This window comes from Onychomys torridus, chromosome 1 (assembly GCF_903995425.1).
Source record: "Onychomys torridus chromosome 1, mOncTor1.1, whole genome shotgun sequence".
Classification (NCBI taxonomy): Eukaryota; Metazoa; Chordata; class Mammalia; order Rodentia; family Cricetidae; genus Onychomys; species Onychomys torridus.
The window spans coordinates 128,378,035-128,391,511 of record NC_050443.1 but is presented as its reverse complement, the minus strand read 5'-3'; the positions used below and the strand labels follow the sequence as shown (position 1 = coordinate 128,391,511).

General features: G+C 45.8%; 2 protein-coding genes and 1 pseudogene across 3 annotated transcripts in view; 2 read left to right on the top strand and 1 right to left on the bottom strand.

The window, feature by feature from the left end:
• The window catches only part of LOC118594502 (solute carrier family 22 member 19-like), a 703,508-nt gene that overhangs the window by 152,626 nt on the left and 537,405 nt on the right, over positions 1-13,477 (top strand). The gene's annotated exons all lie outside the window — the stretch shown is intronic.
• Positions 1-13,477, bottom strand: part of Ahnak (AHNAK nucleoprotein) — an 84,080-nt gene that overhangs the window by 29,117 nt on the left and 41,486 nt on the right. Inside the window, exon 5 of the mRNA XM_036204722.1 lies at positions 6,772-6,871. Within this exon, the coding sequence (XP_036060615.1) occupies positions 6,772-6,871 (100 nt within the window). The remainder of the gene's footprint in view (positions 1-6,771; positions 6,872-13,477) is intronic.
• LOC118587187 lies at positions 2,015-5,094 on the top strand (annotated as a pseudogene).

Sequence of the window (13,477 nt, the reverse complement as noted above, 5' to 3'; positions counted from 1 at the left end):
TCAGGTCATCACACTTGGCAACAAGCACCTTTACCCACTGATCCATCTCACCAGCCACCTCCACCCCTTTTTTGAGGCAAGATCTCACTTGTAGCCCTGGCTGTCCTGAAACTCAATATTTAAACCAGACTGGCCTCTTACACCTGCCTCTGCCTCCTGAGTGCTAGAATTAAAGGTGTGCTCCACCAACTCAGAGCTGACATTCCCCACTTTAAGACAGTGTCTCACACTGTAGTTTAGGCTGGTCTAGAATTCACTATGCAGCCTCCACTGGCCTCAGATTTGCAAAGAACCACCTGCTTCAGCATCCATGGGCATTTGTATCCAATATAGCTCATCAAAGGGAATAACAGAGAAAAAGTCTCCGTCTTGTTATTTATAGCTATAAGGAGATCAAGAAAGCTACAACAGAAAATTAAAAAGTAAAAACATCATAGGGTTACATTCTAGTGAAGGGGAAGGAAGTTAACAAATGTATGCATTAACGTGTGTCAGAGAATACTGAGTAAATGAGACTATGAAAGCAGTTAGAATGCTGGTGGCCATTGTGGGGGCTCATGCCTGTCTTCCCAGCACTCAGGAGGCTGAGGCAGGAGAACTAAAGTGAGTTCAAGGCCAGGTTGGGCTACATAGTGAGATGTAGAGGGAGGGAGGGAGGATGGGAGGATGAATATGTTACACCTGGACACAGAGAAGGGAGAGCTTGTTAGGCTGCGTAAGGTACGTTAGAGGTCTCTCTAATGAAGTGATGTTTACCGAGAGAAGAATTTCTCAAACCAAAGGACATTCCAGGCATGGTTCATAGCAAGGAGGTGGATTGCCAGATCAAAGAACAGCGAAGGATCACGGGATGGAAAGTAGGAGGCAGACGCTGTGCAACCTTACGTCACAGCTGAGCTATGCATGCTTCACAGTAAGATGGGGGGCTACAGAAAACTCTAAGTGGTAAATGACATGATGTTTTTTTAGATGTGTAGCCTAGGCTGGCCTGATTTGACTGATGTTTTGAAAGAATCAGTCTTGTTGCTGTGATATAAAAAGAGCAGAGGGTCTTAGACACAGAAAGGGAGGAGACCCGTTAGGAAACAGACATCATAATGCAGGTGAGATCTGTGGCTCAAATCTGGGATGTTGTGGTAGTCACAGAAAAGTGACTGCATGATAGATGTGGAAGATGGCATGGGGGATTGCTAATGGCGCATCAAATGCAAAGATGGGCTAAGGACCTCTTTGTCTGAACAAGCTGATGTTTCTGGAGGTAAAGTCTGTGAGCAGTAGACACAGTGGGGGAGGTAAAAAGAACTTTCCCAGCAAGTGTTCAGACATCTCCTGATTTATAAAGTCATTTATGAAGTACAAGCAAGGGACCAGTAAGTTCCATTACTGGCTATCTACCCAAGAGAAGTGGAAGCAGGGTCGACAAGACAGCTTAGTCAGTAAAAGGAGATTGCTGCTGAGCCTGACTACCCAAATCCAGTCCTCCAGACCCACACGGTGGGAGATGAAAGCCGACTCCCAAAAGTTGTCCTCCGGTCTCCACTGACACATTTCCACACAGCTGAAAAACTTACTTTGAGACAGGAGCTCACTATGTAGCCTGGAACTTGCTATGTAGACCAGGCTGGCCTCTTACTCACAAAGATCACCTGCCTCTGCCTTCTGAGTACTGGGATTAGAGGTGTGCATCATCACACCCAGTAGTAAATGTAATATTTGACTGGAAGAACTACTTGTTCATCAGTGTTCATAGCAGAATTATTCACAAAGGTGAAAAGCATCCCAAATGTCCATCAACAGATGAACAGATAAACACATCTGGCATATACATGAAACAAACTATTATTAATATTGAACAGTGATTACATTCTGAGACATGTTATAACATTGAGGACATTACTGTAAGTGACCGTCCCAAAGAATAGGTGTTTTAGAGTCCTCGTGTATTTGGTACGTGGAGTCACGGGATTCATAGAGTCACACCAAGGAAGGTGGTTTCCAGGAGCTGCGAAAAGGAATGGCGGAGTTGGTGACTATCGAGTTTAACTCTGGAGGAGGAGAAGAGTTCCGGAGGCAGCGTCTGGTGAGGACAAGCACAGGAAGGCACTTATGCTGCCCAAGTGACCATCACAAAATTCATAAAACCAGGGCCTGGAGAGATGGCTCAGAGGTAAAAAGCACTGACTGCTCTTCCAGAAGACTCAGGTTCAATTCCCAGCACCTACAAGGCAGCTCACAACTGTCTGTAACTCTTCTGGCCTCCAAAAGCACCAGGCACATAGATAGTACACACAAAAGTAGGCACACGTGGAAGTGCTCTCTCTCTCTCTCTCTCTCTCTCTCTCTCAAGTAAAATAAATAAAATTTTTTGAAAAAGAGAGAGAAGCAGAAGAAATGACTTCTCCAGACCTAGTGCTACAGGCCTTCAATCCCAGCTACTTGGGAAACCAAAGACAAAAGGATTCATAGTCTGCCAGGGCGACGAAATGAGTTCAAATTAGTGGAACCCTGTCTCAAAATAAAAAGTTAAAGACAGGACACGCGAGCTGGGGTATAGTTCGACTGATAAAGTGCTTGCCTAGCATGCACAAAGTCTTGGATTCAATGACCACCAATGAATAAACCAGAAGTGATGATTCATACTATAAGCCCAGCATTCAGAAGGTGGAGGCAAGAGGATCAGGAGTTCAAGGCCATCTTTGCCAATATAGCAAGCTTGAGGCCAGTCCTCTTATTGAGATCAAGGCCAACCTGAATTCCAAAAGACTTTTTCAAAAAGGAGAAGAAGAAGAGGAGAAGGAGGAGAAGGAGGGGGAGGAGGAGGAGAAGGAGGAGGAGGAGGAGGAGGAGGAGGAGGAAGAGGAGGAGGAGGAGACGAAGGAAGGAAGGAAGGAAGGAAGGAAGGAAGGAAGGAAGGAAGGAAGGAAGGAAAGAAATGCAAAGTATGTAGCTCAATGGTAGAGTGCTTGCCTAGCAACTGCAAGGCCCTGGGTTCAATCGCTGTTGTTTTAAAACAGTGTGTGACTCAGGAACTTAGATATAAAATGAACTGGGTATGGTAGCACATGCCTACCTGTAGTCCTAGCACTCAGGAGGTAGGGAGGGGCAGGAGGATCACAAGTTCCAAGCCAACCTGAGCTACACAGGAAGACCTCCGCCCCTGTTTAAAAATAAATAAACAGATGGAAAAAGCAGACAGACTAGAGCATGCCTGGGGTTACAGCGACTGAAACCGGGCTGGAGCCCAGGCAGCTTCAGGGCTGCTCCGTTTGCACTTGAAGCAGAACAGTGAGGTCTGCAGCAGCATGGCTGCACTGGAGCTGCACTGGAGCTGCACTGGAGCTGCCGCACTCCAGCAGCTCACCCTCAAAATGTCCATTAGCCTTGAAGCCACAGACTGGCCAGACAGAGGACTGCAAGGCTCTTAGAGTCTGGAAGCGGCTCTATGGACTGACTTGCTACTGTTTTACCAAAATGACTGACCACAGCTGACCAACAGCAAGCTCTGTTGTATGCAAACTGGTTTTTAGATCTCAGAGAAATGCCAAAATCCCCTTGTGATCTGGAGGCTAATGGCAGGGCAGGTAAGGCTGATTTCTGGAATCCAAAGGAAGCCATGTTTACACAGATATCCAGCTTCCAAGTCCAAAAGAAAGGAGACACATAAGGTATTTTCTTCCTTTGTTTGAGGGCGTGTGTGTGTGTGTGTGTGTGTGTGTGTGTGTGTGTGTGTATTTGAGACAGTCCTGGTATGTTTATATCCAAGACTAGCATTTGAACTTGTCTTTAACACAGATTGGCCTTGAACTCATAACAATCCTTTTGCCTAATGGATATCACCAGTCCCAACTCTTGGAAGCTGCTTTCCTTATTTGGTTGTTGTTTATTTAAGTTTTATTTTTGAGATAGGCTCATGATAGATAGCCCAGGCTGGCACATAGGTAATTGCTATATAAACCAAGATAACCTCAAACCTGCAGCAATCCTCCTGCCTCTGCCTTCCCAGTCCTGGGATTCTAATGATAAACCACCATGCCCAGCGCAAGTTAGTTTCTAAGGAAGCATCCATGATTAAGGGAGAGAGACATCTGGTGAAGGTCAGTGCAACCCTCTTCCTATAATTTAAGTCAAGGCACATAGGACTGGTCAGATAAACCAGAGAATAAAGGCAATAGCCTCCAACTTGACTTAGGACCTGACTTTGATTCCTTAATCCCACGTGGTGGAAAGAGAGAGCTGACTCATACTTGCCCAGTATTCCGGTGCTTTGAGGAAAGGGATCTAAATCCTAATCCCCTTTAAATTCCGAGACACTTCATCAGTGATGAAATAAATTGAAGAAGAAACAAGCAGCTTGTTAGGAAGGCAAATACCACCAGAAGCCAAACTTGCTCCCAAGAGCAGTCGAGGACTATCGACCGTGAGAACCAGCAGCTCTTACTCTCTTTGGCCCATTTTGTTTACCACACATTCTTTGCCAACCTCCCCCCACCGTGCAGTCTAGTAGAAACTTAGCGGTGTGGGAGCCGGTGCGAGTTTGCCCAGGAACCCTGGGAAACTCAGAGCCTTGGAGACTCCAGTGGGCCAGGATTGGGGGAGGGGTCATCAAAAACTCAGTCAGAGCATAGCTTGATGGGAAAGCATGAATTCCTAACTACTAGGGAGGCTGAGGCAGGAGGATTAAAAGTTCCAGGCCTTTTTTCTTCTTCCTCTTCCGGGGATGGTGCTTAGAGGCGCTCAGAACGGTCCAGCATTTGACAGACCATCATAGGCTTTCCTACAACACAGCCTCTGACAAAACTAGGCTGTCTCGAACCCCTGGCAACAGGATTGTTTTTACCTTTATACCAAGAAGGTTGGAAAAGCACCTAAATCCGCATGCAGTATGTGCCCAGGCAGGCTTCGGGGGGTTCGTGTGGGAGACCGAAAGTTCTTATGAGATTGTCTAAGACAAAGAAGCACGTCAGCAGGGCCTACGGTGGGTCCATGTGTGCCAAGTGTGTCTGTGACAGGATCAAGCGGGCTTTCCTTACTGAGGAGCAGAAAATTGTTGTGAAGGTGTTGAAGGCACAAGCACAGAGTCAGGAAGCGAAATAAACATGCAGCTTTTTTAAATTTAAAAAAAAAAAAAAAAGTTCCAACAACTTGATGAGATCCTGTCTCAAAAGAAAAAATAAAAAGAGGGCTGGAGATTATGAATCAGCAGCAGGGAGCTTATCTAGTATGCACAAGACCCTACATTCAGTCCCCAGTACTGATAAAAATAAAAAAAAAACAAGGGCTGGAGAGATGGCTCAGTAGTTAAGAGCACTGGCTGCTCTTCCAGAGGTCCTGAGTTCAATTCCCAGCAACCACATGGTGGCTCACAACCATCTGTAATGAGATCTGGTGCACTCTTCTGGCCTGTAAGGACACATGCAGGCAGAACACTGTATGTATAATAAATAAATATATCTTTTAAAAAAATAAATAAAAATTAAAAAAAAAACAAAAAACAAACCAACTAACAATAAGGCAAGGTGTCAGAAGGATGTCATGAAGACCAGATGTGTGGCCCAGCCTCATAGCTTGGGGACCTGTAAGCACTCCAGCATGACTGGAATAAAGGATGTCCTAAGGGAATAAAGAGCACTGAGACAGAGACTGGATCACAAGCCATCTTGAGTGCTAAGGACATGAACTTTACCCTGAAAGTCATGAGGAGCCACTGGAAAATGTCAAGAAAGAACAACACGGTCTAATTGTGTGTGTTTGAGATGGACACTCTTTGAGCTCACTCTGACATGGAAGAAAACTATCTAAGACAGGAAGACAGGAGGTGACTGCAGCCGGCAGTGGCAACCTCAGCCACCAGAGATGTCAAGGATGTGGGCAACCTGTGTGGTGACCAGAAGTTAGCACAGAAATCAGGAGGGTGGGGGTGGGAGCAGGAAGAGATGGAGTCCAAAGATGGGCACCCCAGAGGTGCAAGCTTGGAGCTTAGAAGAGTAGGCTGGTCAGGCCAGGGTGGTAGTGGCACATGCCATTAATTCCAGCACTTGGGAGGTAGAGCCAGGTGGATCTCTGTGAGTTTGAGGTCAGCCTGGTCTACAGAGTGAGTTCCAGGACAGGCTCCAAAGCTACACAGAGAAAGCCTGTCTCGAAAAATGAAAAAAAAAAAAAAAAAAGAAGACGCTTGGGATTCAGTGGGCCCCTCTAATGTTATCCAGAGAGTCTAGAGTGGGGGGGGGGGTACAGGAACCTCAAGATAAATCCACAAATAAATCCGTGGGGGAATTCTACCATTCGTGAGCTTATAGGGAAAGAGGGGCTATAGTGGAACACATCCTCTGAACACATGGCCATTTCGGTTGGTTTTTGTTGTGGTTGTTGTTGTTGTTGTTGTTTTTGTTCTTTTTTGGGTTTTGTTTTGTTTTTTGAGACAGCGTCTCTCTATTTAGCCCTGGCTGGCCCAGCATTTCATATGTAGACCAGGCTAGCCAGACCTGCCTCTCTCTCTGCTTCTGTGTGCTAGGGTTAGGGTTGGAAACAAAGCAGCTGTAGTCACTCACAGGAGAGCCTCTCAAGATAGAGAGGGCCTATCATCAGCATTCCCTTGAAGCAGGAGCAAGACTGGACTTTGGTATCCTGAGCCAGCTCCTTCCGGGCTGGACATGCACAGCCCCGTGGAAGCCAGTGCATCTGCTGGTGCTTTCCCGAGCCACATCGCTGCAGACACTGTGTCTCTTCTGCAATGAAGGATGTCATTCCTTCAGTTCCCACCACTGTTCTCACCTGCGTCTGGGGCAGAGACCAAAGCTGCCCCAGCTTTGGTGATGGCTTCCTCGGGTTTAGTCTGGTCTTTGCAGTCCAGGGCTGAAGGCTGTGCTGTGCTCTAAGGACAAGGACAAAGATGATTACAGAGTCACTCAACAACCATCCCAGGTATTAACAGTTCTCAAATACATACTGTAGGTATGTACAAAACATTAGAGAAGCCACCTTTCCCAAACTGCTCCCAACACCCCCCAGGCCCACCATACCCTTGCCTGGAAGCTCTGGTTATGGAGAAGACAGCAGAGGACCCTGAGCTCAGAGTCATCCTGAGCCACATACATTCCATACAAAGGGGACATTGTCTCTAGCTCATCAATCACCACATCTAGGCCCTGTCCTCAAGGGCTTTGCAGGGGCAGAAACAAGACACAGTTCAGCAAACACTGTGAACCATGTGTGAGGAAGAAGGAGGTTTTGGTGGCCCAGCAAACTGGTCAGTTACTGTCCCTGGAACCTCTTCTCTCTGTCCAGCACTAAGCTAGATGCCATGGGACAGGACATACTCCCAGTAGGCTATACCCCACAAGGAATTCCTGACGACTTATGAGGTAGATCTCCAGTGCAGTGGTCCTCTCCATCCTGGACGGAGACATCCCATCACAAAGGAGAGCCCACACTGCCTTGGGATTTCCTGACCACAGCCAGAGTCCATCTGACATCAACATGGAAATCAGCTCATGGAGAGCTTAGTCGCCAGCAGTAGCTTCAATAGGCTACTCTTTCCCTGTCATTCTAGAAAATTCGAGATTCACTTATTTATTTGTGTCTGGTCTATGCAAGCCTGTGCACACTGAGGAAGGCCTGAAGGGGTGTTGGGTGTCCTATCACCCCCTGCCTTCTACTTTTGAGGCAGAATCTCTTCCTGAACCTGGGCTGTTCATTTTCTCAGCTATGCTGGAAGCCGTGTGAAGTGTGGTGTGGATTATTCTGTTGCCTTTCAGTTGTTTTTGTTTTTACTAATTAGAAAAAAAAACAAAAACACAAACACAAACACGAACAACCGCATCGGTGCTGGGATTACAGGACTTTGCAGGGACACCTGGCTTCTTACTTGAGTACTGAGACTAGAACTCTGGTCCTAGAGATTGGAGAGCAAGTGCTCCTAACCCCCGAGGCATCTCCCCAGTCCTCCCTTTCTCTTGCCGGGCATGGTAGTGCACAGCAGTCATTCAGCACACAGGAGGTGGAGGCAGGAAGATCAGGAAGTCAAGGCCATCTTTGGCTACACATCCAGTTTGAGGCAGCCTGGGCTTTATAAAACCATGTCTCTCAACTGCTAAGCCACCTCTCCAGCCCTTAAAACCACGTCTCAAAAAAAAAAAAAGGAGTTGGAGACCACTCAGTGGTTAAGAACACTTGCTTTTTCTGAGGCTCTGGGTTCTGTTCACAGCACTGGCGTAGAGTTTCGCAACATCTGTAATTTCCGTTCCAGAGGGTCCAGCCCCTCTTCTGGCTTCCTTAGGCACCAGTCATGCATATAGTACACATACACATATTCAGGTAAAACACTTGAACACATAAAATTAAATAAATAAATCTTAAAAAAAAATTTTAAACACAAAACTTTAAAAAAAAAAAAAAGAAAGGAAAAGAAAAAATAAATTACTCTCCCTCAAAAGGAAACTAACTTAGAAGTTGATGGATGGAATGAGTTGAGGTCCTACAATTTCGGATTTGTGGATTATCTGACTTGTGATTCCTCCTCACAGATGGACTTTTTTCCCTGCTCCAGTCAGTGAAGCTGCTTCACATTCTCCTAACTGTAATTATAAGCAAATCCTTCACTACACTTCCCTATGGCCTAGAACAACAGGCTGCTTGTCTCTACATCCCAGAGCCTAACACGGGGTCCCAGGCACTGTGGAAATATTTGTGACTTGGATGAATAATAAATGAATGAATGGATGAGTGAATAAATTATTAAAATGTTCTTTCCACTAAATGTTCCTCTCTCTCTCTCTCTCTCTCTCTCTCTCTCTCTCTCTCTCTCTCTTCAAGACAGGGTTTCTCTGTGTAGCTTTGTGCCCTTTTCCTGGAACTCACTTGGTAGCCCAGGCTGGCCTCGAACTCACAGAGATCTGCCCGCCTCTGCCTCCCTAGTGCTGGGATTAAAGGCATGCACCACCACCGCCCAGCATGTGCCTATCTCTCTTTAACAATTTACAGCATCAGCGCTGGAGAGATGGCTTAATAGGCTGGAGATGGTTAGGAGAACTTGTCACTCCTGCAGAGGACCAGCTTGGTCCCTAGCGCCCACATCTGGCAGCTCATAACCATTTGTATCTCCAATTCTGGGTATCTAACACCCTCTTCTGGGCTCCATGGGCACTGTATTCATTCACATAGGGGACACACATACATGCAGGCACTTACGCACACACAGAAAATAAAAATAAATAAATCTTGTTTTTAAATGGCTCTTAAAAATTGCACATAGGTTAGTCCCATTACACTGATTCTTCTTTAGCACACATTTCCAAAACTCCTGGTAGATTAATCAGATATGAAATATTTTCCGAAAAACAATCATGGCTTTCCCAGAAAGAGTTTGGTTGAGTAAGTGATAACTGCTTCTTTTCTTTCAGTTTGTCCAGTTTTCAGTTATAAAATGCATCTCAGAAGAAGTCCAAATAACCACAGAAGAAAGGAATGCCTTTTTCCTTTCAGCAACAACAATGAAATAATAAGGGCAAACACATGAGCACTGACCATGTACCAAACAAGGCCAAATAGTTCTCATTCACACATTAACTCCTCACAGCCCTGGACAGCAGCGTAATCATGAGGTAGCTCACACTCGTCTGAAATTCCAGGTCAAGGGTCCAACAGCCTCTTCACACACACACACACACACACACACACACACCCGCTCTTGCATGCATAGGTGCACAGACCTACATTCAGGTGCATACACACACATAAAATAAATAATTTTTTAAATGTGCAAAAGGGTAGAGAGATGGCTCAGTGGTCAAAACTCTTGCTGTGCAAGAGTGAGGACCTGAGTTTGGATCCCTAGAAACCCATGTAAGTGCCAGGTGGGCATGACGGTCTGTCTGCGATTCCAGTCTCAGAAGGCAGTGATAGGGAAACTCTGAACAAGCTGCCTAACAAGACTAACCGTGGTCATCAAGCTTGGGGCTTGCTAGAGAAACCCTGACTTAATAAGGTTGAAGAACAGTCAAAAACAATATCAGGCCTACACACACCACACATAAGCATGCATACCCATATACATGTGTTCCCACACATAAAAAAACATGCATTCATGCACATTCACATCACACACACACACACACACACACACACACACACACACACACACACAAATGGAAAAACAGGAAAAAAAATACTGCATGGAGTTTCCAGGCAGTCAGGGGCATGGTAGCACACACTTGTAATCTCAGCCCTCAGGAGGTGAGGACAAGAAGGTCAGGGTTTTAAAACAAACTTCAGCTACATAAGATCTTGTCCCAAAAAGAAACATAATGTGGAGTTTACAGTGCCACAACCTTGGGGTAAGGGAGATGTCTAGAAGAGCTACCTGGGGAGATAAAGCATGCCTGAAGGCCAGATAATGCAAAAGTAGGCTCTGACCATCTCTTGGTGGCCACAGAGAGAGGAGGAGACAGGAGGTACTTAAGGCTTTAGTGCAGATGTGCAGGCTTTTAGGCATCTGGCTGGCCTCTCATTAAACGGCCTCCAGGTCTGCTCCAGGCAGTTGTACAAGCTCAGGAGTCTTCAGTCCCACACCCTCCTGCCACTCCCCAGCCTTCAGGAAGAACTGAGGATGGGTGGCCAAGCTCTGGTCTGGTTTAGGAACACCTCGTGAGAATACCCTGCCTGCATGAGACCACCTAGAATGAGGATGGCCAAGGGAAGAGAGGACAGTGTAGATGGGAGAGGAAAGTGGCTGGAACAAGTGACAGAGAAGAGAAGTAGTCCATGCAGTCACCAACTGCTCCACTTTGGCCGAGCACCTCCCTTCATAAGCCATCCAGTTCCAGACCAAAACCCACCCAGTCCTCACAGTGCTGAGAATCCATGTGGCAATGCCGGCTGGTCCCCAGGCCCTTGCTTCCAGCCGTTCTGTGCCCCCACCAGGCCCTCTAGCTTCAAACTTTACTTCCTATCTAAATAAACAGAACAGGAACTGGGGTAGGCAAAGTGGACTGCACAGGGGCCTGATAGGAAAAGGTGGAACTGAGCGTTTGTGGCTTGCCCGAAAGATTAAACATGATTTAGCTGAACCCATATTATTTAAGGGGAGAAGATTCAGGGAATCGTGTATCCCAGACCAACTGCACTCAGAAAGGGATGGCCAAGAGAGAGCCATGGAAACAAAAGATAAAGGGCTCCAAGATGGTGAAATTGCAGACATCCTTGACAAGCCGGTAGAGGAGATATTTCTGGCTAGGGCAGCCTGTCCTGAGGCTCTCAAATCACACACTTCACAGGACTTGATTGCCCCACCTAAGCCTGGCCTAGCCAGCTTCCTTGAATGTGGGTTCACACGGGTACTACAAGGCTGGCATAATCTGATTGGCCTGGAGATCCATGGTTGGTAGGGAAGGCAGTTTCATTAATATCCTAAAGCAGGTTTGAACCTGTTCCTCTCATTCCTACGTGCAGGTCCTTGGATAGCCCTGGGGTGAGACACAGAGTCTGATCAGCCAATCTGATTGCTGCAATGATTTGTAAAATCCAGGTGGGTTTTAAATTGCTAAACCTTGCTGACCATGCTGGATATCAAATTAAAGAATTACCTTAAAGTCATTTTATTTCCGCTTTGAGTTTTATGTCTTTTATGACTTCCCATTGCCCTAGTGAATAATCTTCTTATCTCGGTTTAGCCAGCAGAAGTTTGATCTCTGTGGAAGAAGAACCCACAGGAGAAATCTGATGAGGCTGAAGGAGCTGGCGAGAACTAGGAATGCTAACCTGGCACAAATCCACGAACCAGTCATTTCTTAAAGACAGGTTTCTTGTATCACAGGTTGGTCCTGGACCCTGTATGCAGCTGAGGATGACATGAGTTGCTGAGCCTCCTGCCTCTACCTCTCAAGTACTAAGATTACATGCATGCATGCACCACCATGCCTGATTTATATAGTGCCTTGCTAGGAATCGAACTCAGTGTATCGTGCATGGAAGGTAGTCACTCTACCAATGGAGCTACATGCCCAGCCTTCAAAACTGCTTTGTCCCAACCTGAGAAACATAAACATATGTTCGGGAAATCACAAATATTTTTCTGCACTCACATGCCAGTATGTCATAGCCAAATGCCTCCTAGCAAAAGACACGAGGCTTTGTCTCATTCTGCAGTGGTCTGCACTGGCAACCTGGCCACTTCCCTGTGTCTGGCAGGCTCAAAGAGAACTGGAAGGCAGGCAAGGGGTGGGGACAATCAGCTATAATAAAGACAAAGCCAGCCATCGCTTCCTCAGAGGAAAACATTAGTCTCCACATTCTGACTGGGTTCTTGGGAGTCAAAACTCAGAAGGAAGGGAGGGAAGGAGAGAGGGTGGGAGGGAGAGAGAAAGGGAGAGAGGGAGGGAGAACAAATAAAGGTGTTTTATTTTATTATCTTAATAAAACCAATCCTGAGGCTGGGGAGATGGTTCAGTGGGCAACAGCTCCTGCTGTGCACGCATGAGGAGCTGAGTTGAAATCTGCAACACTTGTGTAAAAATCTGGGTGTCGGTGTTCACCTGTAACCCCAGCATAGTCAGGAGCAGAGACAGGGTTTCTGGGGCTTTGCTGGCTGCCAGGCCAGCTCCAGGTTCAGTGAGAGACCCTGTCACAAGGGCATACAGCAGAAAATGGTAGAACAGGTCACCGGATGTCCTCTTCTGGCCTCCACATATGCCATACCTCACCAATATACGTAGCATAGATGACACACTCATATCCTTCACACACCCACACATACATACATATCTACATACATACATACATGCATACACACAGACACACAGTGAGAAAAAATAAAATAAAAAATATATACATTTGGAGTAGCACTCAGAATTTTAACTTATTGAAAGATGTTTGTGCTGCTGGGCAGTGGTAGTGCATGCCTTTGATCTCAGCACTCAGCAGGCAGAGGCAGGTAGATATCTGAGTTCAAGGCCAGCCTGGTCTACAGAACCAGTTCCCGGACAGGCACCAAAACTACACAGAGAAACCCTGTCTCAAAAAAGAAAAAGAAAAAAGAAAAAAAGAAAGATGCCTGTGAGGAGAAAGGAATGTAGAACAATGATTCCTAAGTACAGAATCTCTGTTTTGTGTGATGAAAAAGCCTCACAACTGGACAGTCGTATCAGGACATAATATCATGAATGTAATAAATCAATACAATTAATGTAATTAATGAATATCATAAGTATAATTATTGAATGAAACTGCAAACATAATCAATGAATACCACAAAAGTAATCATGAGTGTAATTAATATCATGAATGTAATTTTAAAAAATAATTAATTTAAAAAAGATGCCTGTGTATGTATGTGTGTGTGCACTTTTGTGTGTTGAAACAAAATCTTGTTATGTAGAACAGAACGGCCTTGAATTCACGACCCTCCTACCTCAGTCTCCCATGAGGTAGATTTATAAGCCTTTGTCACCATACCCAGCTATTATTTATTTAGGGGTGAGAGATA